This window comes from Protopterus annectens, chromosome 6.part0, assembly GCF_019279795.1.
Source record: "Protopterus annectens isolate FY-2018-M chromosome 6.part0, PAN1.0, whole genome shotgun sequence".
NCBI classification, from domain to species: Eukaryota; Metazoa; Chordata; order Ceratodontiformes; family Protopteridae; genus Protopterus; species Protopterus annectens.
The window spans coordinates 329,190,140-329,213,427 of NC_056737.1; the positions used below are offsets into that span (position 1 = coordinate 329,190,140).

The 23,288-nt window shown below is 37.8% G+C and overlaps 1 protein-coding gene across 1 annotated transcript in view; it reads left to right on the forward strand.

The window, feature by feature from the left end:
- LOC122804301 (prostaglandin reductase 2-like) overlaps positions 1-20,528 on the forward strand; it is a 332,343-nt gene extending 311,815 nt beyond the window's left edge. Inside the window, exon 10 of the mRNA XM_044074091.1 lies at positions 20,313-20,528. Within this exon, the coding sequence (XP_043930026.1) occupies positions 20,313-20,383 (71 nt within the window). The 3' untranslated portion in view covers positions 20,384-20,528. The remainder of the gene's footprint in view (positions 1-20,312) is intronic.
- The last annotated feature ends 2,760 nt before the right edge of the window (positions 20,529-23,288 follow it).

Sequence of the window (23,288 nt, forward strand, 5' to 3'; positions counted from 1 at the left end):
TCAGTTTGAAATCTAGTAGATACACAACTGGGCAGCAGCATTATCTGTGCAGAAGAAAGGCCTGGCAATCTGCTTCCATAATATGCCATGAGAACTCTATGGAGCCTATCGATAGTGTTGCCATCAGTTGATTTTGAATGGAGGGCATCTAACTTAACAATTTACTTATGTGTGTAAGTAAGCAATAATGTCTAACACGGTGGGAGTTGCAAGGAAATAACAAACCACCCAGGGGTGTTGTGAGTCCCTCTGTGTGGTCATCTCTTCTAAACTAGCAGACTACTGTGTCATTTCATTTGCTCAGCACAGAATCTGTAAAGCCCCAGCAGGATACAAGTCTAACAAGTCATCATAACAAAATGCTTTACAATGAAGCCTGACTAAACCAAAGTATTGTTTTATTTTACATGGGTGCAAAACCCGCACATCACCCTTACAGGATACTTTGCTCCTTGCATACATTTAGTTACTGCAATTAACTCTGAGGTCACAGGTGCCAATATACATGGTGCGTATCTACTGGCACATTAGAAATTGGGAACATTGAATGAAACTTCTATTGATATCCTTGGGCTGGCAGCACTTTCAGCACAAAGTACTGCCCTTTGGCCTTTCCTCTGCTTCCAAGGTATTTACTAAGATGACAGGTAGAGGGGCAAGGGTCTTACACCAGTTAGACATCCTCAGTTTCCCTTTTGAGGATAACTGTTTGCTGGTGGATCCCTCACATAAGTTTCTAGTGCTTGCTTTGGCCTGGACACTCTCATGCCCTTACTACCCGACAGGCATCATCTTTGCTTCCACTGCAAGACAGATAATTGATTGGGAGCAGTGCTTGATATTGTCAATTCTTATGCTTTGCTTTACTCCTACTGGACAAGGATACAGAAACCTGGATTTAAAGGTTGACAATGCACATACTCATTTGCTGATGTACTTGCATTAGTTTACAAGAACAAATACTTTCAGTATTGTTGACCATCTCTATTTGCATCCTGCAGGGGAGTAGGTCCTACTGTGACCTGCAAAATAAAAAACTGTCTCACAGTACTAGACCCTCCTGTTGTTCTGTAAGTTGGATGGTTTCCTCTCTCATGCTGAAGATAGGTTTCCTCTTTTATGCTTTTCCCTGATGTCCAACCTCATACAGCATGGAGTCTGGAGAGTTTTAGTACCCACTTCTGGTCTGCTTAGCTATAGCACCAATGCACCCCATATAAAAGCCTTCTCTGCGTCAGACTTGTGGCAGAATCTCACCACATTGCAGATGACAGCAGACACAGATCATTGGAACTTAAGCATATTGCTCATTATAATCAAAACTTATATAACTAAAGATCACCTCTATACACAAAGTTAGGGGGGTATTTCCACTGTCACTACCCATAACTTTTATGTGTAAACTCACAAAAGTTGCACTACAGTGGCATAGGAGCTGGAGAACTTAAGTGAGAGATCTCACATTACAGAAAGAAGACTGTCTCTGCTCAAGGGTTAGGTTCCTTTGTTAGCAACAGTCCAGTTGCTGAACTTCTCCAATAAGATCTTTGAGTTTGCTCTCACAGAGTAAATTATTTTTTCTCCCTGGGCCTGTAGCCTCAGGAGGCATTAATAAAGCCTATATCTCTGCTGGAAAGAGACCGCTCTGAGCAAAGCGATGCTCTGAATGTGGCTGTAGGCAACAGCACATACTTTCCAGGGCCTGAGCTTCCTCCTTAATGCCTGGCTAGCTTAAGATATGGTGCAGATGATATCCCAGAAATAAGGATAACTAGATTTCAACCAATTCACAATGATATCAAAGGTCTGCTCTTCCCAGCAAGATAACTAGGTATCAACCAATTCACAATGATGATATGATATTAAATTTCTGCTCCTCCCAGCAAGAAAGTGTGTTGTGCGAAGGAGACATCCGTTCAGTATATAGGGAAGGAAAGCTTTGAATTTCTTGCTCTGATTTCTTGCTTCTATATTATCTTATCGAAGTTTCAGAATATCGAATCTGATATGGTCGACACTATATCATCGAATTCTGAAACATCGAAAGATAAAAAAAAAAAAAAATGCCTAAAAACAAAAGTAAATAAAAACTTACCTTTGCAAGGAGGGGGGCAAGTCCACCTGCACCCCCCATGTGGGGGGCTGTGGCCCTCCTACTTAAATATACCAACTCCGAGACCACACTACATTGAACTAAAAGGAAATCTCCCCTTACAGAGATTTCCGTTTAAACGTTCAATGTTTTTTTGCTTTCGCTAATCTGGTGCCGACAATATCAGCATCGATATTGTCGGCCTTCGACAATTTGAAGTAGACCCGATTTCTCACCTTCATGTGACATTTCATGCATTATTTCCAGTATTCACTGTACTTGATTTTTGGTGTCCCCATATGAGCCTGGGTTTGGGCCTTGTGAATGTTTACCTCCCTAGATATAGTAAGACACTGTGCACTACAGAAAGACATCTGGCTGTATTTGATGGCTGAGTTCCTCCAGCAGTGACAGTCCAGCCACTAAATATCCCATAGTTCCTCAGGGATGATCACTGCAACATGAGGGTTTCATTATGTAGCAGGGATGATCCAGCTACAAGACCCTTAAGAGGAAGTCCTGGAGACTGTAGGGAACCCTTCACTAGGGTTATGTGGGAAAGATTTTCCTTTTGTGTCCTAGATGTACTCTCTTGCTTTTCAGTTATTCAGTCTCCAAGTATGACTGCCTTGTTTCAGGCAGGTTTTTGATTCAATCCTCTTTATTATTCTACTATCAAAGTCCACATTTCAACCTTTTTTACCTTCCTTGATCTGGTGGAAAACAAACCTCGGGATTAGCACAGGCTAGTACGATGATTCCCAAAGAGCCCATCACCCTCATGAAACTTGAACTTCAGAAGGACGTGCTGTTACAACCATCTTTTTTGAACCAGCCAGCATAACAGAGCTGAAGATTTGTCTGTCACACGTTTCTTGCAACTACAGGCACTTACTGTGGTCTTTCCCAAGGCCCAGACCTTCCTGTGAGTGAACGTCCTCCCAAATGTAAGATCTGAGCTTTCGTTTAGCCAATCCATTAACCCTCCCCCCCACACACACACACACACCAAGAGGCACAAAAAAATGGGAGAGTGATGCATCTGCACTGTGTACATTTGTGTGTGCTCAGTACCAGTTTTGGTTTTACCCGGGGAAAGCCAGTGAGCACAGAGAGGTGAACCAGTTGTATACATCCTTTGCTTTTGGAAAAGAAAGTGCAGAAGTACCATTAAGTATGCAGTGATGTTCTCACTGTATTATTATTTTTTTTTTACATAAATCTGACAGATGAAAGAGCATTCCAGAAATGAAAAGAGCATTCCAAAAATGACATCTGTGCTATAGCCACCTAGTTAATGTTGCACACCTTTACCAAGCACTGTAGTATATACTTATTTCTAGAAGTAGAGCACCAAAAAGCAGCCCATAAAGATAACTTTTTTTATGTAACACATAAGGACACATTAATATGAAACACATTTTCTGCTTTTTGGACTCTGCTGCTTGAATTAAAATGCAGCTGACATGTCAATGCTGTGCTCTCACTATCCAGCAATCTTCAAAGGGAGGCTGCTACAATGGATGCTTCATTTCCATTAGCCATTCAGTTTGTGTCTGGGCACTGCAGCTCCCGCATGAAGCTACATTAGTAATTTCTGTAGGCAAGTGCATTATATTACATGAGGTATATTACACTTTATCAGATTTTCATTTTCAAAGAGTATTGTTTATATGGTGATCAAGAATTTTGGGGTCAGTAGGGTTCTACTTACCTCCTGTACAAGGGCCAAAATGCCATGTGTACCTGAGAAAATGAAGGATTGATATTTTTTTAAGAACCATGAGGGCTTCAGAAGGAAGTACTCACATGTTCCAATCACTAAATAAGACCCTGTCAAGGATAAGTGATAAGTATATGTGTATATCCATTCTTCTTTTTTTAACACTTTTACTGAATTATCACTTAAGACATAGACAAACATACATTTACATAAAAGAAAATAAACCAAGTTAATATGTACACAATTACAAACATTATCCATCACATCTGTTCTTTTATACAATTATCATCAATCCAGCATTACATAAATTGATCAGTTGCGGCCTTCCATTAAACCTCACGCCTCCTCTAAAACATTATTCATGTGCTGTTCTGACAATTTCTATTTTTTCAATGTAATTTGCACATATCCTTTGTTAAAGATCATACTTCCAGTTCTTTTATCTCTGTTACAATATTCACTACTTCAAATACAATAGGTTTAGACTTTGATTTCCATTTCTAGTAATTGCTTTTTTTGACACCTACCAGGATTAAACTTAACAAGCAAGACCTTAACTAAGTCTAGACAATTCAGATCCTGTATCCCAGCTCAAAAAATAATTTCCTTAGTTACAGCTATTTGCTCACCCAATATTTCTGACACAACACTGTATAGGGTATTTTAAAGTTTACACCTCATTACACTCCCAAAATATATGTTCCCAGTTACCTCCTTCTTCCCCATCACACCTCCAATATTTGCCATCTACCTGAGGAAAAATTCTTTGGAGTCTGCTTGGGGTACAAATACCTATGCAGACATTTCCAATCAAAAATCATACATCTTTTCGACTTTGTTGCATATTTGGGAACCATACATATGTCCTCACATTGTTTCCTTGTGAATTGCTTATCCAGTTTCTCTTCCCAATCTTTTCTAACCTTCTCTGATTGATTACTGTACATATCATGCATCTACTTCATATGACTGAACTTCCAAATGTTTGACTTTCGTATGGCTGAGACCATATGATTGAACATTTAAAAGTTCAAACATCTAACAAAAGAAAAAAAATACCTGAACATTTTTAGCAGGGGGGGGGGGCAAGCCCCTCCTACACCCCCACACCCCCTGCTATTTATATATATCAACTCCGAGATCTCACTACAGTGCAGAAAAGGGAAATCTTCCTGTTCAGCACTGTATGGAGATCTCCGTTAAGAACGTTCAAACTGTCAAAAGTTCTATTATATGGTCTCAGCCATATGAAAGTCCAACTTTTGAAAGTTCAATAATATGAAGAGGACCCACATATCGTGCAATATTTTATATGCCCAACTAATTATACATTTTTAACAGCAGCTTCTGTTCTAGATTTAACTAAAAACTCTACAACAGCAGGTCTTTCACTTAGGATTCCCCAATCACTTTTTGTCTTTGCTATACTCTGAAATCAATCCTGAAAGGGAAGGTAGTCTCTAGCCTGCAGTCCAAATTCCTTCTTGGCCACTTCCCATACTATTACCTTTCCCTTTTTAGATATTTGCTCCCAATACCTTGGTTCTTTTGCCAGTTTTCTCCAGTAAATTATATCCCCCTTGCCTTTTCTCTGTATCCCTAATTGCAGTAATCTCATAACCTTCTTTCTCCATTCTCCTGTTGCCTTAGTACTTAAGAATACTTTTTGCTATTTTATGAATATAATATTCTGTATGGCTGTTATTCTCCCCAAGAATTCTGCATTCAAAAGTCCTCTCTTTCCTTATTTCTTGAATATCTTTCTGCTTCATCATCATCCATTTCCACTTAAATTATAGCTTTCTGCTTGTGTTATATATATGAGCTTTAATTGCGCAGCTCAAAAATATCCATTCAAATCAGGTAATCCTAAACCACCTTGTTCTATTGGAAGGATTGACATATTCCACTTGACCCTTGGCCTCTTCCCTTCCAAGATAAAATCCTTCAACTCTTTATTAATTACTGTCCACATCTCTTCTGTTTGATTAAAATATGTCTGACCTATATATAAAACCAGACTAAAAACATTTTAATGCTTGCATCTAGCTATCCATATCCATAAACAAGAGCTTCCAGTTTCTCAGTTTTTGTGTTATTTTTAGTTTAGTCTCTTCCCACATGGTACAAAGTTTACCTGTATACCTTTGTTTTGTCTTCATTAACTTTATATCCCAAAAAGACTTGAAACTGTCTCAGAATGTTCTGTAACACTGAGATGTCCTTTCTTTGATTTTATCAGGTACAAAATAATATTGTCTGCAAATAAAGCCAACTTTTCTTGATTGCTATACCAGTTATATCCTTGAAATTCTGAGTCCCTTATTTTCTTTGTTAATGGCTGAAAATATAACACAAATAAAGGAGAAAGAGGATACCCCTACCAGGCTTCTCTGTTCAGACACAATTTACCACAGAAGAATGCTCCCACTTTAATTTTGCTCCTCCAATCCCTCATGTATCCTCCCTAGTTAACCTTCTTATTGTATCAGAAAATGCAAATACTTCCATGCCATGCTCATAAAATCCCAGCTTAATTTGCATAAAAACCCACCACCAACAGCAGTACTTTCCTTTATTCCGCTTTCCTGTGGATCATCATTGTTCTGTTAATGCTGTCAAATGTTTGCAACCCTCCAGAAAACCATATTGATCCATCTATTAATTCTGCCAATATATTTGCCATTCTTTTAGCTACTATAGATATAGACACTTAATCATGATTTAAAACTGAAATAGGCCCCCACAGCTTTCTTTCAGGATGTTGGTGCTTTCCCTCCTTTTAAAATACAGTTAAACAAAACTTTCCAGATCTTTATCACTTTCTTTCCTCCTAGCTTCCAGACTTTCTCAAGAATACCATCTATTCCAGAAGACTTTTCTGCAGATTGATTGTACATCACCATTTTTTCTCATCTCCTCCCTATCTTAACAGTTAATTCTTGAACCTCATCTATCTTTAAACTTGACATACCTAAGTCTTCCATAAATATTTCCGTTTGTGCATTTTTTTTGCTTTCCACATTCCTCTGCTATATACAAATTTTCATAAAATTTCTGCGGTATCTTTATTAACCTGTACAAGATCTCTGATTATTTTTCTTGCTATAGGCTCCCTAAGTTTGGGAACAATCCTTTCTACTTTCTGTTGCCTAGGTCATTGTGCTAAAAGTTTTTTTTCTTTTTGCTCTGGAGTTATTATAAAAAAAGTCGCTTAACAGCAATCTTATTAAATTCATGTGTATTATCCAGATACTCTCATATGTTCTCTTTAGCATTGTGCAGTTGCACCTTGTCTTCTTCAGTGATATTTCCTGTATTTTGCAGTACTTCAACCTTTGTCATCTCCTCTAAATATTTTTTGTTACTTCTTAACCATATCTCTTTTTCTTTTATTTTTACTCTGATTTTAAACCGCACCTTCATTTTACCCCGACCACTAGCTGTAACTTCTGAAAAAATTTCTAGCTTCCCTAATAACTCTCAAATAATCCACACTACCATTCCTTAAATTATTCTTTTTTTTAACAAATAGGAGTGGAAGTAGCAGTGTCTCATTTGTAGTTCATTATCCTGCATGTCTATCTTAGTTATTGCAGAATGATCTGAAACAGTTATCGGATCTATATCAAAGATTTCAATTACATGCACGTGTTTCTGTGAAATATCATTTCTGTCTAGTCTAGCCCACTTATTGCATCTTGGGGGAATAATATGTAAATTCTCTCTTAGTGCTTATTACTAAATTCACATTTCCATACCAAATATTTTTTATAAACTTCCTCAGAAATCTACCCTCTTGTGTTACATTTTCCTTTCTAGGTCCCTCAGATAAATCCTTGCTGTTGCAAATCAAGTTCCACTCACCACCTGTAAGTAACATGTCCTGCTGAAAATTAATTTTTTCTCCCAAAAATTTCTTAAGCTCCATAATAGCAGTTTTAGGTGACACATAAATACATGCCAGCATCATCCGTCTCCCTTGCCAGTAGCCCCTTACTACCACAAATCTACCATTATGCTGATTTTATTTTCTACCATTACTATTTTCCTTGTCTGTCACCATCGGTATTAGTATAAGTACTCCCCCTTTCCCTTTGTCCCAGATATTTTGCTGAATATCCATCCTGAAATCCTTTCTCTATCAAGTTCACATGATCACTTCTTTCCAAGTGTGTCTCCTGTAGTATTGTCATTTGCACTCTGCATTTCTTAATATAATTCTGTACTCTTACCTTTTTTTGTCTATGGTGGTGCTGCAGTAGCATTGTCACCTCACAGCAAGACATTATCCCGTTCGATTCTCAGCTAGAGCGTCTTCTGTGGAGACATGCATGAATGGGTGTACCTTCGTTGAAGGTTGTGCATTAGGGCCGGCAACTCAGCACGTAAAAATCAACTGCCAATCATTAGCGGACCGGAGTTCTGCTGTGGCGACCCCTAACCGGGAAAAGCCGAAAGACACAACAACAACCTCTGTTGCCATTCACACATTCCAAAATAATATGTTTTCTTTTCTGAGAGTCCCAGTCTTTTTTTTTTAAACAGCTTTATTGAATTATCACTTGTGACATAGTAAAATGTACATTTATATGAAAGTAATCAAACTGTATTAACATGCTCACATTTACAAATATTATACTTCACATATATTTTTATATATCATATAATCTAAGCAACATTACATAAATTATTCAATTTCTGCCCTTTTTTAAGCAAGAAACATCTTTATTAAACCATCACTATGACATAGGCCATCATACGTTTATATAAATGAAAACAAACCACACCAACACAATCCTAGTTGTAAGCATTTTACATCACAAACCATACAGACAAACTGCCAGTTGCAAAACTTACACATCATTTATAATCTACCCAATCATCTTCAGTCAAACATTATATAGCTTATTTAAGTCCTGCCTTCTTTTAAACCTCATTCCTCCCCTGTATGTATTGTTCCCAAAATTCCCAGTTTTTCCTATGTAGTTTGCTCCTACCCTTTTCTAAAGATGTTAATTCCAGTTGTTTTATCTTTGATACTGTATTCACTACTTCTAACATAGTTGGTTTAGATTTTGATTTCCATTTTCTAGTCATTGCTTTTTTCGCAGCCACCATAATTAGACACAGCCACGTCTAGGCAGTCCCAATTCCGTATCATAGTTCAGAAAAATCATCAACCTCGTCCCACCAATCTGCCCATCTAACATCTCTGACAGTGCATCCTGTAGGGAATCCTTAAAATCCACCAACTCACTGCACTTCCAGAAAATATGTTCCCAGTTACCTCTTTTTTCCCAGACACACCTCCATCATTTGCTGAATACATGAGGAAAAATCCTCTGTCTACTTTGAAATATCTGTATAAACATTTCCAAGCAAAAAATCCTAAATCTTTTAGATTCTGTTGCATATTTGGGAGACATACATATATCCTCACATTGGTTCTTTTTGAATTGCTTATCCAATCTCACTTCCCAAACTCCACTGAATGATTCTTAGAGTTATCATGCAATATTTTATATGCTCTACTAATTATTCCTTTTCTAATGACAGCTTCTGTTCAAGATTCTACTAAAAACTTTACCAGAGTTGGTCTTTCTTTTAGGATTCCCCTATTCCTTTCTCTTTGCCTATTCTCTGATATCAATCCTTGATAAGGAAGGCAATCTCTAACCTGCAGTCCAAATAAATTCCTGGCATCTTCCCATTCTATTATCTTTCCCTCTCTAGTTTTTTGCTCCCAATACCTTGGTTCCTTTGCCAGTTTTCTCCAATAAATTCCAGCCCCCCCCGTCTAGGGGTCTATATTATAACATCAAATGTTATAATATCAAACCCGTAATATCGAACGCTGAAAACAACGAAGGTGCAGGACATCGAATTCTTTCTCAGGGAAAGAATTCGATGAGCCATTGCTGTGGCTTCGCTGTTTTCAGCGTTCGATATGTTGGAGCGTTACGGGTCGGGTGCAGGTAAGTGTGCGATTGTGTGTAGGTTAGGGTTAGGGGGCGGGTTAGGTGAGTTAGGGTTAGGGTGCGGGTGAGGTGAGTGTGCGATAGTGATGGACCTTAGGGTTAGGGTTGGGTTAAGGTAAGTGGATAGCTAGTACAGTATGTAAAGTTTAGTTTAGGTGTAGGATTTTAAATGTGTGTGTGTGGATGGCTGTTTTTTGTGTGTGTTTGTGCTGTGTGTATGTTTCTCGGAATAGTGAATTTTTCCCTTGGGGAAAAAATTCGCTATTCTGACTGTTCGATGTTTTCACACTTCGTGTGTTTAGGGTTCGATATAATAACATTCAATGTTAGAGAACTTCGATGTTATGATATAGACCCCTGTCTAGTGCCTATATTCCTAACTGAAGTCATCCCTAGCAGAAGAATCTCCTTTCTCCATTCTCATCTTAGTTCTTAGGATACTTTCTGCTACTTTATAGGTATAATATTCTGTATGATTATTGTTATTCTCCTTAAAGGCCTGCATCCAAAATTTCAGTCTCCCCTTGTTTTTTGAGCCCCCCCCCCCCAGTTTCATCATCATCCCTTTCACTTTTGAATTATAGTTTTCTACTTGTGCTATGTATAGGAGCTTTAACTGTGTAGCTCTGATATACACTTTCAAATTAGGTAATCCAAATCTGCCCAGTTCTGCTGGAAGAATCAGCTTATCCCACTTGATGCTTGTCATCTTCCCCTCCCAGATCAAGTCCTTCATTTCTTTATTAATTGTTATCTACAACTTCTCATCTGGTTGATAAAAATATGACTGACCTGCATATGAGACTAATGGAACTAAAAACATTTTAACTGCTTGTATCTTACTATCCATAGCCATATAACAAAGCATCAATTTCCTCAGTTTTTGTATGATCTTTTGTTTAGTCTCTTCCCACATATCCTTAGCTGCCACAACAGAATAATTTTAATCCATACTCCTAAATACTTCATTTTATCATGTCCCCATAAATATGGATATTGCTGAACTAATTCATATGTGGGTACATAATTTACTGCTATTGCCTTTGTTTTAGCTTCATTAATTTTGTATCCCAAAAATGTTGAAACTGTCTCAAAATATTCAACACTGTAATGTCTCTTTCCTTAGTTTTCAGGTATAAAATAATCTCATCTGCAAATACAGCCAGCTTTTCTTGACTTACCACATCAATGATATCCTTGCATTTCTGAGTCCCTTATTTTCTTTGCCAGTTCCTCTAAATATAATGCAAATAACAAAGGGGAAAGAGGAACTGGCCTGGTTCCTCTGCTCAAGCAAAAATTATCAGAGAGGACCCCACCTACTTTAAATTTTACCACTGATCCCGTATATATCCTCCCAATCAACCTTACAATATTTTTCAGGAAATGCAAATGCTTCTATTGGCCTGCTCATAAAATCCCAGCTTACTCTGTCAAATGCTTTGTCTGCAACAAGACCCATCAACAACAATGGTATATTCTTATATTCTGCTTCCTTCTGAATCATTAGTGTTGTATTATTTATTTATTTTATTTATATTTGTTGACCGGGAGTGTCCGACTGGACGTAGGTCCATTTTCAGCAGAGGCCCGGGGAGAAAAGCTCCACAGTTAAAATAAACAGACAGTAGTTACATTGGATTACATAGTGATTAACAATTTACATAGCAATTACTTACAACATATTTACAGTTGAAGAACATAGTACATCAGTAGACAACTAGAATCTTTATATGTGAAGTACATAACAGACATTAACAAATGTTAAAATAAGAAGTTCCTGCTGTACAAGTACTAGGCTTATGAGCATCTGAGCTTGCTATAATCAAGGTAGTTAGTAGAGTGGAAAGAAAGGTAGTGGTTGAATGGGGTGGGTGATATTAATGCTGTCAAATGTTTGCCTCCCCTCCACAAAAACGCACTGTTCCATATCTATCAATGTTGGCATTACTTTTCCCATTCTTTTAGCCATTATAGAGATGAACAGTTTATAATCATGGTTTATTATTGAAATGGGTCTGTATGAAGCTGGATCTGATGGATTTTTACCCTCATTAGGTATTACAGCTACCACTGCTTCCTTCCAGGATGTTGGTATTTCTCCTCTTAAAATACTGTTAAACAAAATCTTTCAGATCTTTATCAGTTTTTTACCCTCCTAACTTCCACAGGAATAGCCTCTATTCCTGGGGACTTTCCTTTAGATTGGTTATACATCACAATTTTTATCTCATCTCCTCCTATCCTAGCCATTAGTAATTGAATTCCAAAATAATATGTTAAGTGTAGCAATTATTCCCACCCATTATATATGACAGCTTTTTTAAATGTTTATTTCCAGCTTTTGTGTTACATGTACCCACTAATGTTTGATAGGTTGAACCTTTTTACAGATGTTTCTTTTTGAACCCATGTCACATCTTACAATAATTTTTGTTTAATGAAAAACCCTCAAACAAAAAAACAAACACACCCCATAACTCATACACTTAATGCAAAACTATGTACATCTTCAAATAACGAAGTTTAACCCTCCTGATAGGAACAATTGACCCAAATCGACAGTTAAACCCAAAAGCATTAACTAACCTAAAATTAAGGTTATTCCTGCTAAGATGCATGTTACAGCCTGTGTCCTTACTTGCACTAACTGCTGTCTGTTCTTCTCTTATCTTTATTCCCCCCCCCCGGTGTGAAAAAACCCCCAGCTTATATGCTTTCAGAAAACAGTGACTTTTATCCTTAGAGGTGCACTGGCAATCTTTAAATAAAACTAAGTTATAAATTGTTCTAATAAATACATGAAAGTATTTAGTTACCACAAAAGCTGCTCTCTCTTATTCACTTTAATTAGTTTCAGACTTTATTTATTTACTGAGCTGCTTGTCCTTGTACCTTTTAATTTTACATTTCTCTCTGTAAATAATGTCCAGGCCTGTATTGCCTTCACCTTTAGTCAGCTTGTTTTCATGGAAACTTAAGATCGGAATGTACTTCTCAACTAACACTGAACATTTACTTTACTGAAGGAAAGCTATTCATAACATTGTGGTCTGTCATTTAAAAAACACTTGCTTAAACAAAAAAAAAATTATTAGACATTCACCTATATAAAAATAAAATAAAATATTCATCTCTAGATATTACAGTTTACTGCACTTTTACATTTCACCCGCGGTGGTGGTGCTGCGGTAGCGTTGTCGCCTCACAGTAAGACACTGTCTGGTTCGATTCTCAGCTAGAGTGTCTTCTGCGTGGAGACATGCATGAATGGGCATACCTTCATTGAAGGTTGTGCGTCAGGCCTAGCAAGCCGGTATGTAAAAATCAACTGCCAATCATTAGCGGACCGGAGTTCCGCTGTGGCGACCCCTAACCAGGAAAAGCAAAAAGACTCTGCACTTTTACATTTCACCCTCTACCCCAACAGCCCAAGATTACAGTCTATTAACTTAAACATGCTTTTGTCCAGTCTTTCTTGTCTTTTGTACATTGTAATGAATACATTTCTTAAAACTAAAAATGAAAAGAAAAATACTTGTTTACTTTAGTATCTTTATCCCATACAACAATAACATGCAGCTTGTATAACAAAATGTTCTATACAAATACTTTTAAAAATAAAAATAGTTTTAATTACAATTACTTTCTCTTTTTTTTTTCCTTTTGGTGTCCTACCAACTATTAATTTCAGGAAGTGGGGTATATACCCCCACAAGTTTAACAGACACAACAAAAATCCAATCTTTCTCAGCTTCTTTTTCTTGTAAAGCCATATTTCTGGAATATGATTGATGCTTTATAGTCTCACATTTATTCACTAATTTCAGTGTTACTGGTCTCCTTCCTGTTCATCTCCATCTCCCAACCCCAGACTCTGGTTCAAGTCCAAAGTACCACCGACTCTTCTAGTCAACTCATGTGCTTTTTTCTGTCCCTCAAGCATTTTCCTTTGGAACAGTGGAAAAGGCATCCGTTTCAAAGTCTCTGAGCTTTATCATCAGAAGAATTAGAAGCAGAATCCCCTTCTGTTGGATGTCTAACTTTTTGTTAGACAAACTTTTGTATTTCCTCCTTAGCATGTTATGCATCAAAAATGATGTGGATTATCTATAAATAAAAAATCTGAAGACAGCTAGGTACAGCAGCTTGAATCTCACATTGGTCTCTTAACATTCCCTGACTGCTGGGATACTTTTGCTTCTCTTCTGCCTGATGTACAATGAATAATCATTTTCTACAAACACTCTGCTGTCTTCAGTTTTCAATATTTTCTCCCCTGCCACAGTTTTCTCAGGAGCAACTCTTTCTACTGGTATGATTGCACCTTTATTAATAGGTATTGGCTGCTTTCTCATAGCCAGGTTTGGGCCATACACACAATGTGCCCTTTCAATGAACAAATCCTACTGTGGAATACCAGTCCAGTTACTTAATTGTGCTTTCATAAAATTAATACAGTTTGCTCCTTCCAGTTTCTCTGGTACAGCAGAAAATCTCAGTTTTTTCTCTGCCTGCTCTGTTCTCTAACTGTACCATTTGTTGAAAAACTCTTCTTGAGCAGTCTCATATTCACCCAATCTTTTCTTTATTTTGACCTCTGATTTTTGCATTTTTATCAGTTCATCTGAATAACTTTGTGTTAGTTCAGAGATAATTTAAATGTACAAAAATACAGTATTGTCTTTGCATAAATCTAGAAATGCAGACTTATTAAAGCAGGCTTTCACAGTCTACAAGATTTCAGTAAATATCAGAGAAAATAACCTTCAGTCAAAAATACTGATGAGAACAGAATGTGCATTACTTTGACAACAAACAGATCTTACAATACTTGGTAACCAAGGCTAAAGAGGCATGTAGAACATTACAGGTTTTTGGTATTATTAGGAAATACTTCACAGTCCGTTAAGTTAGTTCATTTGGACTGATAATGCAGAAAGTCTTTGCAGTACAGACACTCGAGCCTGAGTACCAAAGTCAGGTCAAATGTCCAGCATTCCATAATGTTAATGATACTATTCGGGAGGAAAAAACTGTTTCAGTTTATATTATTCAGTAGAATCAGAATCTATCTGCAGAAACTTTGGATATGTTTATATTTATCAGCACTGTTACTGTTAGCCAGTATTCCAGAATATTTCAGAATTTCTACAGACTGCTATAGTTTATCAGCACTGTTACTGGAAGCAGTATTCGGATATTAACATCTACCTCCACTGTACTTACAAAAGCATTCTTAACCAGACTACAGTTTGCACACTTTATTGTGAAAGGTACAAGAAAATTTGGCCAATAAAGGAGATACTGGCACCTATTCAGCACAAGTTTGGGTAATTAAGAGATAATGACAGTCATTTCCAGTTAATTGCAATATTATCCAGTATATCAGTTCTTTCACTTTGTAAAGCTTCTTCGCTATTTTCCAGCATTTTGTTATTTGACTTGATATACTACTTTAATATTTCATTTATTTTAATCATCTCTGAGCACATTGGACTTATTTTTTCCTCTAAAGCAATGAAAGTCATCTCCTGTAGCAAAGTTTGAGCTTGAACTGCTTTTTGCCGATCTGCTGCAGGATTTTTCCCAGTCAGTATTTTCTCTTCACCTTTTCTAGTTGATTTTCCTTAAGGGTCTCTAAGTTTCTTCTTTGCTAGCATCCAGGCAATGTACTTACTAGCCAGTTGAAGAATTTTTCTAAAGCAGGCAGAATTACTGGCCCTTGTCTATCATTTTCTTTGTTTCACATTGGGAGAGCAGCTGAAATTAAGCTGTTGATTAGTGTGTAGCCATCTTGAAAAGCCTTCAGCACATCCATTCTTTGAACATATCGGATAAAGATGAACCTCTTCAGAATGCAAAGATATTCTAATGTAACAAAAACTGCCAGAATGAGGCTGAATCTGTCTACAATGTTCAAACTTTGCAGAGAGTGTGCAAGAGAGCTGCATCTTCTTGCACTATTTTGTCCTTTCAGAAATGTTGGACTCCTAGTAAACTTTAACTGTGTTTGGCTCCACCAGCCATACCAATGACTTGTTTCTATATACCATAACTTCCTCTGAAAATGCATTTTTTTATGTATTCTTTTAACTGTGTCCCTTTGATTTTTTTGGTCTTGCCCATTATTTCCTTTCCATTGCCATTTCCCTCTACTCCCTTGTATAACCATATTGTTTGACCAATGTTTTCCTTCTTTTTAGCATCCTGGATACTCTCCTCCATATCTTTCTAGACATGTAACCTCTATTCTTCTTTAAGGCCCTCAGAGCTTCATGTGGTATTCCAGCTGTACCATAGTAGAGACTTGATGGTAGGGTTTTATAATTCAGATATATAATTTGCTCCCTAATTTACCAATTTCTAGTTTGCTTTTACTGCCACCCTCTCACTCTGTGCTCTCTGGATTAGCTTTTCCATAATGTCATTTTCTTCCTCCCTATTTTCTCAACTGTCCCCCAAGTGCATATTCTACCCATACATTGTTATTCTCCAAATGAAACCGCGCACATTTTGAAGGATAAAAGTGACATAGCTACCTCCTAGCATGTCTTTGTCCTCTTTAGTCCATTTACAGGCTCACTTCCCCAGTAGATACTGTTTGTCTTTGTCCTCTTTAGTCCATTTACAGGCTCACTTCCCCAGTAGATACTGTCAGTCCTCACCTTAATAACAGCATCAGAGAGACAGACAGCTCTAAGCATCTTTTTTTAAACTAAGGGGTAAAACAATGACTGGAGATGGACCCAGTACCAACCCACCCCTCACTTGTGACCTTTTCTCCCTCTCAGAGCTCTCTTCTGACTACTGCCTTCTGCCCTCTGTTACTGACTGGTTTATCCATTCACACGGTTTACTAACCATCTTTTTTTCAAGGAGCTGATGTTGTGAAGCTGAGTCAAAGGCTTTGCTGGAGTTCTGCTGCTTCTCACGGGATTGCCTATTTACACTTCCCAAGTGACCCACTCTCAGAACTATCAGAATAGTATTACAGGATGTACTTCAATACAAGCTACAATTCAGTATGCAGCTCATCCTGTTGTAGGAACCTTGTAAAAGTGTATTTTCAGTAGCAACACCACTGTTTTTGTGATCACTGGGCTGCTGCTTTCTCTGATTCTGCAGAGAGGAACTGGCACTTTTGCTACTAGTTCCCCAGGTCTAACCCAATGTACAGACATGCTGAATGATTCTGTAAGGGCATTAATTAAAAGTTTGATAGCTATTTTTAAAGATTCTAATTGGGATCCCATTGATCTTTATGCCTTTTCCTCCTTCAGACATCATAGCAGCCTTGCCATTTCATTAGCTGCTTCCACATGTCTCATCGTCCCTACTCCTGACATGCCTTTCCAGAATGACACTCCTTTCCCATTCCTTGGTGAATACCAGTGCAAATTTTTTAAGAATTTTTCAAGAATCTCTCTCTTGAAACTTGAACTTCAGGATGACAGTAGCAACTGGCTATTTTGGCCAGATTTCTTTTGGACATTTTTGTGCTGTAAGAAATACATAAAACAGGCTGCTGGCTCACTGGTAGGAAAATATATCAGTTTATTTTTGTCCGGGTTTTTAATAGTTGCTGTTTCTTTCATTCTGTGATTACCCACTTGACTCAGTTCTGGGTTGTGGAGAGGCACAGCCTACTGTGTTCATTTGTTGAGTACAGCAAAAAGGTCTAGTTCCCCCCTCCAACTTGCAGTGAAAAGCAATACTGACGAATTCAACTTGCACTCACTGGTGATCTCCATTGACCTGCTTAGAGATTCTGCTAGTGTCCACCTTTCCCTGGCAGATACAAAGCCTGAAGTGGGATGCAAATATAGATTATCACTAGCGCCAAGTGCCTGTCTGCTTTTTGAAGAACAGACAGCTTGGAGTTGTATTTTTTTTCAGACTGGTTTGGTGATATGTTGAACTAATAGAAATCAGTGGAAGTTTGGTAAAGTTTATAAGACACCTGCTTCATAAAGAATGTTCCTTCCATATTCCACTAATAAAATGCTCCCCAGAACTTAACAGCATTAAAAAAAAAAAAGAAGTATCTTTGGGGGTGGTTTATTTGCAGAGTAATGCTACTTGATTAAGCTAGTAAGTACCACCTAACCCACAAAATGTGATTTCTGGAATCCTAGAAACAATTTCTGCCCTTAAAATTCAGCCCAGTGGTATGACTGCCATTAATGTTTTTTGGTTAGCCACTAACTGGTGAAGTGTGAACCAATCAGTAATGACCTTATTATGCCTAATTTAGAATACCTGCACATCATATGGTGAACAAAAGTCTAAACAGTTGAATGAGACCATAGCAGAGCAGATAGGCTGCATATTAACCAGTCAGCAACCGCTGGTGTGACTGGTATATATACTTGTTCATACAGCATCTACTGTCGCCCAGTTATGCAAATAGTAAAGAAAGATGGATATTGTCAATGTCTGTATAAGTGCGAAAAGGTGACACTGACTGCATCATACAAAAGTTTTCTTTTTATTAGTATTAAAATATAGGAAAACACTGTCTGTGTGTGTGTGGTGTGATGAAGCTTTGTTGGAAGATGTGTGCAGGTCTGGGCTTCTTGGGACTAATACCTGAATTAGCTGTACCTCAAGCTGTTCACATGATGATGCCTTATGTACAACTGAAGTTATCAGATAATGTTTAGTCTTTGTATTGTAACCTTCCTAATTTGTGCAAAACAGGTTCCTCTGTGACAGCAGAAATAAGTTTGAGTCCCCTTGAGAGGCAGTTGAATTCTAACTTTAATTCCTAGTAATAAGAGCTTTTGTCTCAGCCCCTGATACTGCTTTTTTTTCCCTTTGGTAGAAAGTGTTGGAATGTGTTCCTCTATTAGATATTAGAGGAAAGTACAGTTTCCTCTTAAGCTGTTATTTTGATGTATCCCTGTATCTTACTCATTCTCCTGTTCCCACCACCCCAAACAGGGAGCATTCTTCGTATATTAAGGTAGAAATGAAATCAGGCTGATGTGGGGCCATTTGACCTCCAGATTGCACAGTTCATCAATCAGTATGAGTACTTACATCATTGCTGCCACAGTCAGACCCCATTACAGATTTGTATAAGCTGTGTTCAACTTCAGACATGTGCAACAAGCCACCACATTTCCATATACAACATGACAAAGCTGCTGGTTTCCATTCCCATGGAAAAAAGACAAGTAGCTATTACTATTCAGTCCCTTCAGCATATGGCCCAATAGTTAAACTAAGGTCACCTGTGCCACAGGCAGGAATGCTCTTCCTCTAAAGTGCTGTTTGCTCCTCACTGCAAATTTCATTTGATGGTTTCTCTTAAGTTGATTTCTTGCTTTCAAGCTCATCTTTTTTTCTTTTTTTCCTAATCATGTGCATCTTTGGTTGCCTTGTTAAATGTAGCCAAACATTTACAGTTATCGGTATGATATGTTACTCCAAGATTTACTCTAAATACTAATTCTCTGATGCTGTTCGTCTTTCATAAGCATGATTGTTAACATACTTATTTGGGAATACTGCAAAGAAAATTAGCATGTGCTGACAGCAAGCTGTTTCTTCTTAAAATAAAAAAATGTACTTGTTAAACCTTGGGAAACATGCAAAAAAAAGGAGGAACAAAGTAATTGTGATAGAACATTCCACTGAGTAAATGCTTTAAAAAAATGAAGATGGCATGAGGTAACATCAGCTTTACATGGTCCTTTGTTTTAGCTCAATAACCATTGTGTTCCAACCTAATGACAGCTGATGGTGACCAGAAAGAAACACATCTATTGTACCTGCAGGTGCCCTCCTTAAAGGAAAGTCATGTGTTCTAAAAGATAAACATTTGGTGATCCAGGGTGCGACTGCAATCAGTTTTTTCTCTCCTTCCGTACCTTCCTGACCCTCAAGCTCCCGCAGTCACTACACAGAATCATTTGCTGTCCTCCTTTTTCTACCCTAACTTAGCATCCCACATTAGTCCATGTTAGGAATCTTCTTCCAAAGCAGAATTTCTTTCACTAGACTCATCTTACAGATCACGGGAGGATAAGGGAGAGTGTAATAGTAGAATGTGCCTGTAGGATGCCACCCTTGGTGGTTCATCATTTTTCCATAAGTGCCTGTTCCTTTATCATGGCACCTGATGTGCCTGGCATGCTGTATTCCATTTCTACTACATGTGTGCACCCACTTACACATGCTATGGAGCTGTCATACATGTGTGGCTTTGTTGTGTTGAGCATTTGTCTCTGGTCCTAACTGCTGCATGCTGCACTCTTCCCTATCACCAGGGAGCAGCTTTGCAGTAGACTGGACCTCCTCCATCCTGCCATAATGGGCTACCTGTCATCAACCACTCATACCCAACCTTTCTGCTTAGCTACTCCAGTGCCTTGGCCATTAATCAGCGTATGGACGGTCACAGTCATAGGGCTTTATCCCTCTATGCATTTGTTGTGTTAATAGGATTTAGAATTACTTTGGTTTTGCATGATGTCTTAATTATGTCTCAAACTTCTGTCTTCCACAGTTGCATTCCACTCCATGATGACAGGTGGGAACATCGGAAAGCAGATTGTTAGCGTGTCAGACAACAGCTAAAGCATCCCACCTAAAAGACAACTATGTCGAATATAGAAATTTCTCAGTCAAGAGCCACAGGATCAGCCTTTTCCCTGCACTCTTCTGGAATCTGTTGAATTGTTTTGGTACTGGAAATAGTAATAAAACTAATGTATTAATTTTTCAAATGTGTCCTGTTTTACTCATAATTGTGCAGAGTAAATTTATACACTATGTGTGATCAGTGCATTTGCTGATGAATACAGTTTCATTAACAAGATATGAAACTACTGTCAGTAGATCCCTAACATGGAATATAGTAACACAAAATGAACATGGTTTGACATCTTTAACTTTTTCTATATAGTTTTATTTCAAAGACTTAAAATATTATGGCATCACTGTGAGTTTAGGTTAAGGTGTCTGCCTCGCAGGAGTGAAGGAAGTGATCCATTTCAGATCCCTGCTCACAGTCTGCATGGAGGTCGTATGGCTTCCCTCTGCCCATTTAGGTTTTCTCTCAGTACTCTAGTTTCCAAATTCCTTCAAATGTGCTGGTTTATTGATTAGTCTAAACTGTCTATTTGGGTCTACTTAAAATGAATGACAGACCCAAATGTCAACATTCCTAACTTTGACACATTAGTGTGCATGCAAACTTAAAAATTAAAAAAAAAATTTTGTAGAGGGGGATGCCCCTCTGTGCCACCACACCCTTAATGTATGTATGTATACATGTATATATTTATATATGGATATACTTCATAACGTCAAAATCCCAGAAGATCAAAGACGACAATGTCAAGACGAAATCGGTGAAAACCCACTTCAGCAAAAGACTGGATCGACTAATAACTTCCCAGGGTAAGTAACCACTAACACCAGATGTCACGAAAATGAAACTGCACCATCCCTAACTAAATATACCAACTCTGAGGTCGCACTACAGTTGGGAAAAAGGTAAAGTTCAACTTGTTGGCCAACAGGTTACTTACCCTGGGCATACAAAGCCATACATTCGATGATCGGGTCCTTCGCTGAAATTACTTTTCACCGATTTCATCTCGACAATGTAGTCTTCGATCTTCTGGGATTTCTATGAGTTCAGGTAGACCCATACTTTATTTTATTTTACATTTGTTGACCGGGCTGGTCTAGCTGGATACATGTCCATTTTCATTAGAGGCCAGGGGAGATAAGCTCCAAACAGTTCAAATAAAATTCACATCTACAAAAGTACATATTTAAAATGCAAATACATTCACAGTAAAGAAAAAAAACTTTAAGTGGTCACACATTTATAAAGTATAAAAAAAATGCAAAATATTTGACTAGACTTAGTACAAATACTAATGAAGTTAGAATTAAATGTTCAGAAAGAATAATAGCTAAAAAGTACAGTATAAATGTACATAAGAAAGGAAGATAAAAAGAAAGTAAAATGGAGTAGCAGTTGAGTAATACATCTAGTAGTAAAACATGTCACTTTTTTGAGAATACAGTAATAAGACTATGATGGAGAGGTAGAAGAGTAGTTGTTAAGATGAAATTATTGCAGAGATGAGAAGGCAAGGATGAATCAAGTAACAAGAGTATGTTGGTCAGTCAGGTTTAGTACAGGGGCACATCCAGTGTGTTTTGAGGAAGAGCTTAAGTTTATTTTTAAACAGAGTAATAGAGGGAAGTGTGGAAAGTTTGGAGGGAAGTAGGTTCCAGGATTTTCCAACAGTATTTGAGAAGAGAGAGTCTCCAGCTCTATTGTTTGATTTATTGATATTTACAAGAAGTTTTTGTGACGATCTTAGGGACTTCAGGTTATAGTAGGGGGTGAATAAGGTTAGATAGGATGGGTGTCTTGGCAGGCTGATAAAGTATTTTATGGGTGATGGCCAGTTGATTAAATTTCAGCTGCTGCTGTAATTCAAGCCACCCTAGATACTTTAAATTAATACAGTGGTATGTTCTGAAAGGGTTACCTGTGGCAAACCTGGCTATATTGTTGTAGGAGTTTTCTAGTTTCTTAAGGTTATTTTTTGACAGATTAGTAAATATGGGTGAGGCATAAAGAAGGATAGAGATTAGATGGGTGTGGGCAATAGTTATTCTAGTTGCAGGAGTGAGGAAGGGTTTGATCCTGTACAGAGAGCCAATTTTTTTATTAATAGTTTTCAATGGGTGATATGGGTGTCAAAGTTAAGGTTGTTGTCTACGGTGATACCTAGCAGTTTGGTGGTAAGATCTTGGGATATGAGTACCATTATTGGATGTTACAGTGAAGTTTATTGGGGGAGATTTACTGGTAGGTGTAAAAAGGAGAAGTTTAGTTTTTTTAGGGTTTAGTAGGAGACAGCGTTTTGTAAACCATAGTTCTACAGAGTTAAATACGTCTTGTGTAAGGGAGTGAAGTTCAGATACAGATGTGGCTGAGCATATAAGTGTAGAGTCATCTGCATATTGTATACATGTAGCATGGGGAACTACTTGGTGAAGGTCATTGATGAATATAGAAAACAGGAGGGAGCCCAGTATGGACCCTTGAGGGACACCAATGTTAACAGGTAGATGGGTGGAAAGAATGGTGCTCCAGAGCACAGCTTGATGTCTGTTACTTAAGTAAGACTGGAACCATTTTATAGCTAGTATGTCAAGTGACAGAGATTTGAGAATGTTTACGAGTATATTGTGATTACCATGTCGAAAGCCTTGGACAGGTCAATGAAAAGTGCAGAGGAAAGCATGTTAAGGTTACGGTTTTTGTTGATGGTGTCCATAAAGGAAAGGATGGCAGTAGTAGTGCTATGGTAAGGTCTGAAACCATGTTGGGAGTTGGAAATCAGGTTATTATGGAGAAGGTGGTCTAGCAATTGCCTGTGGATACATCTTTCCGTAATCTTAGATAAAGGAGAAAGTAGGGCTATGGGACGATAGTTGGAGAGTTCAGTGG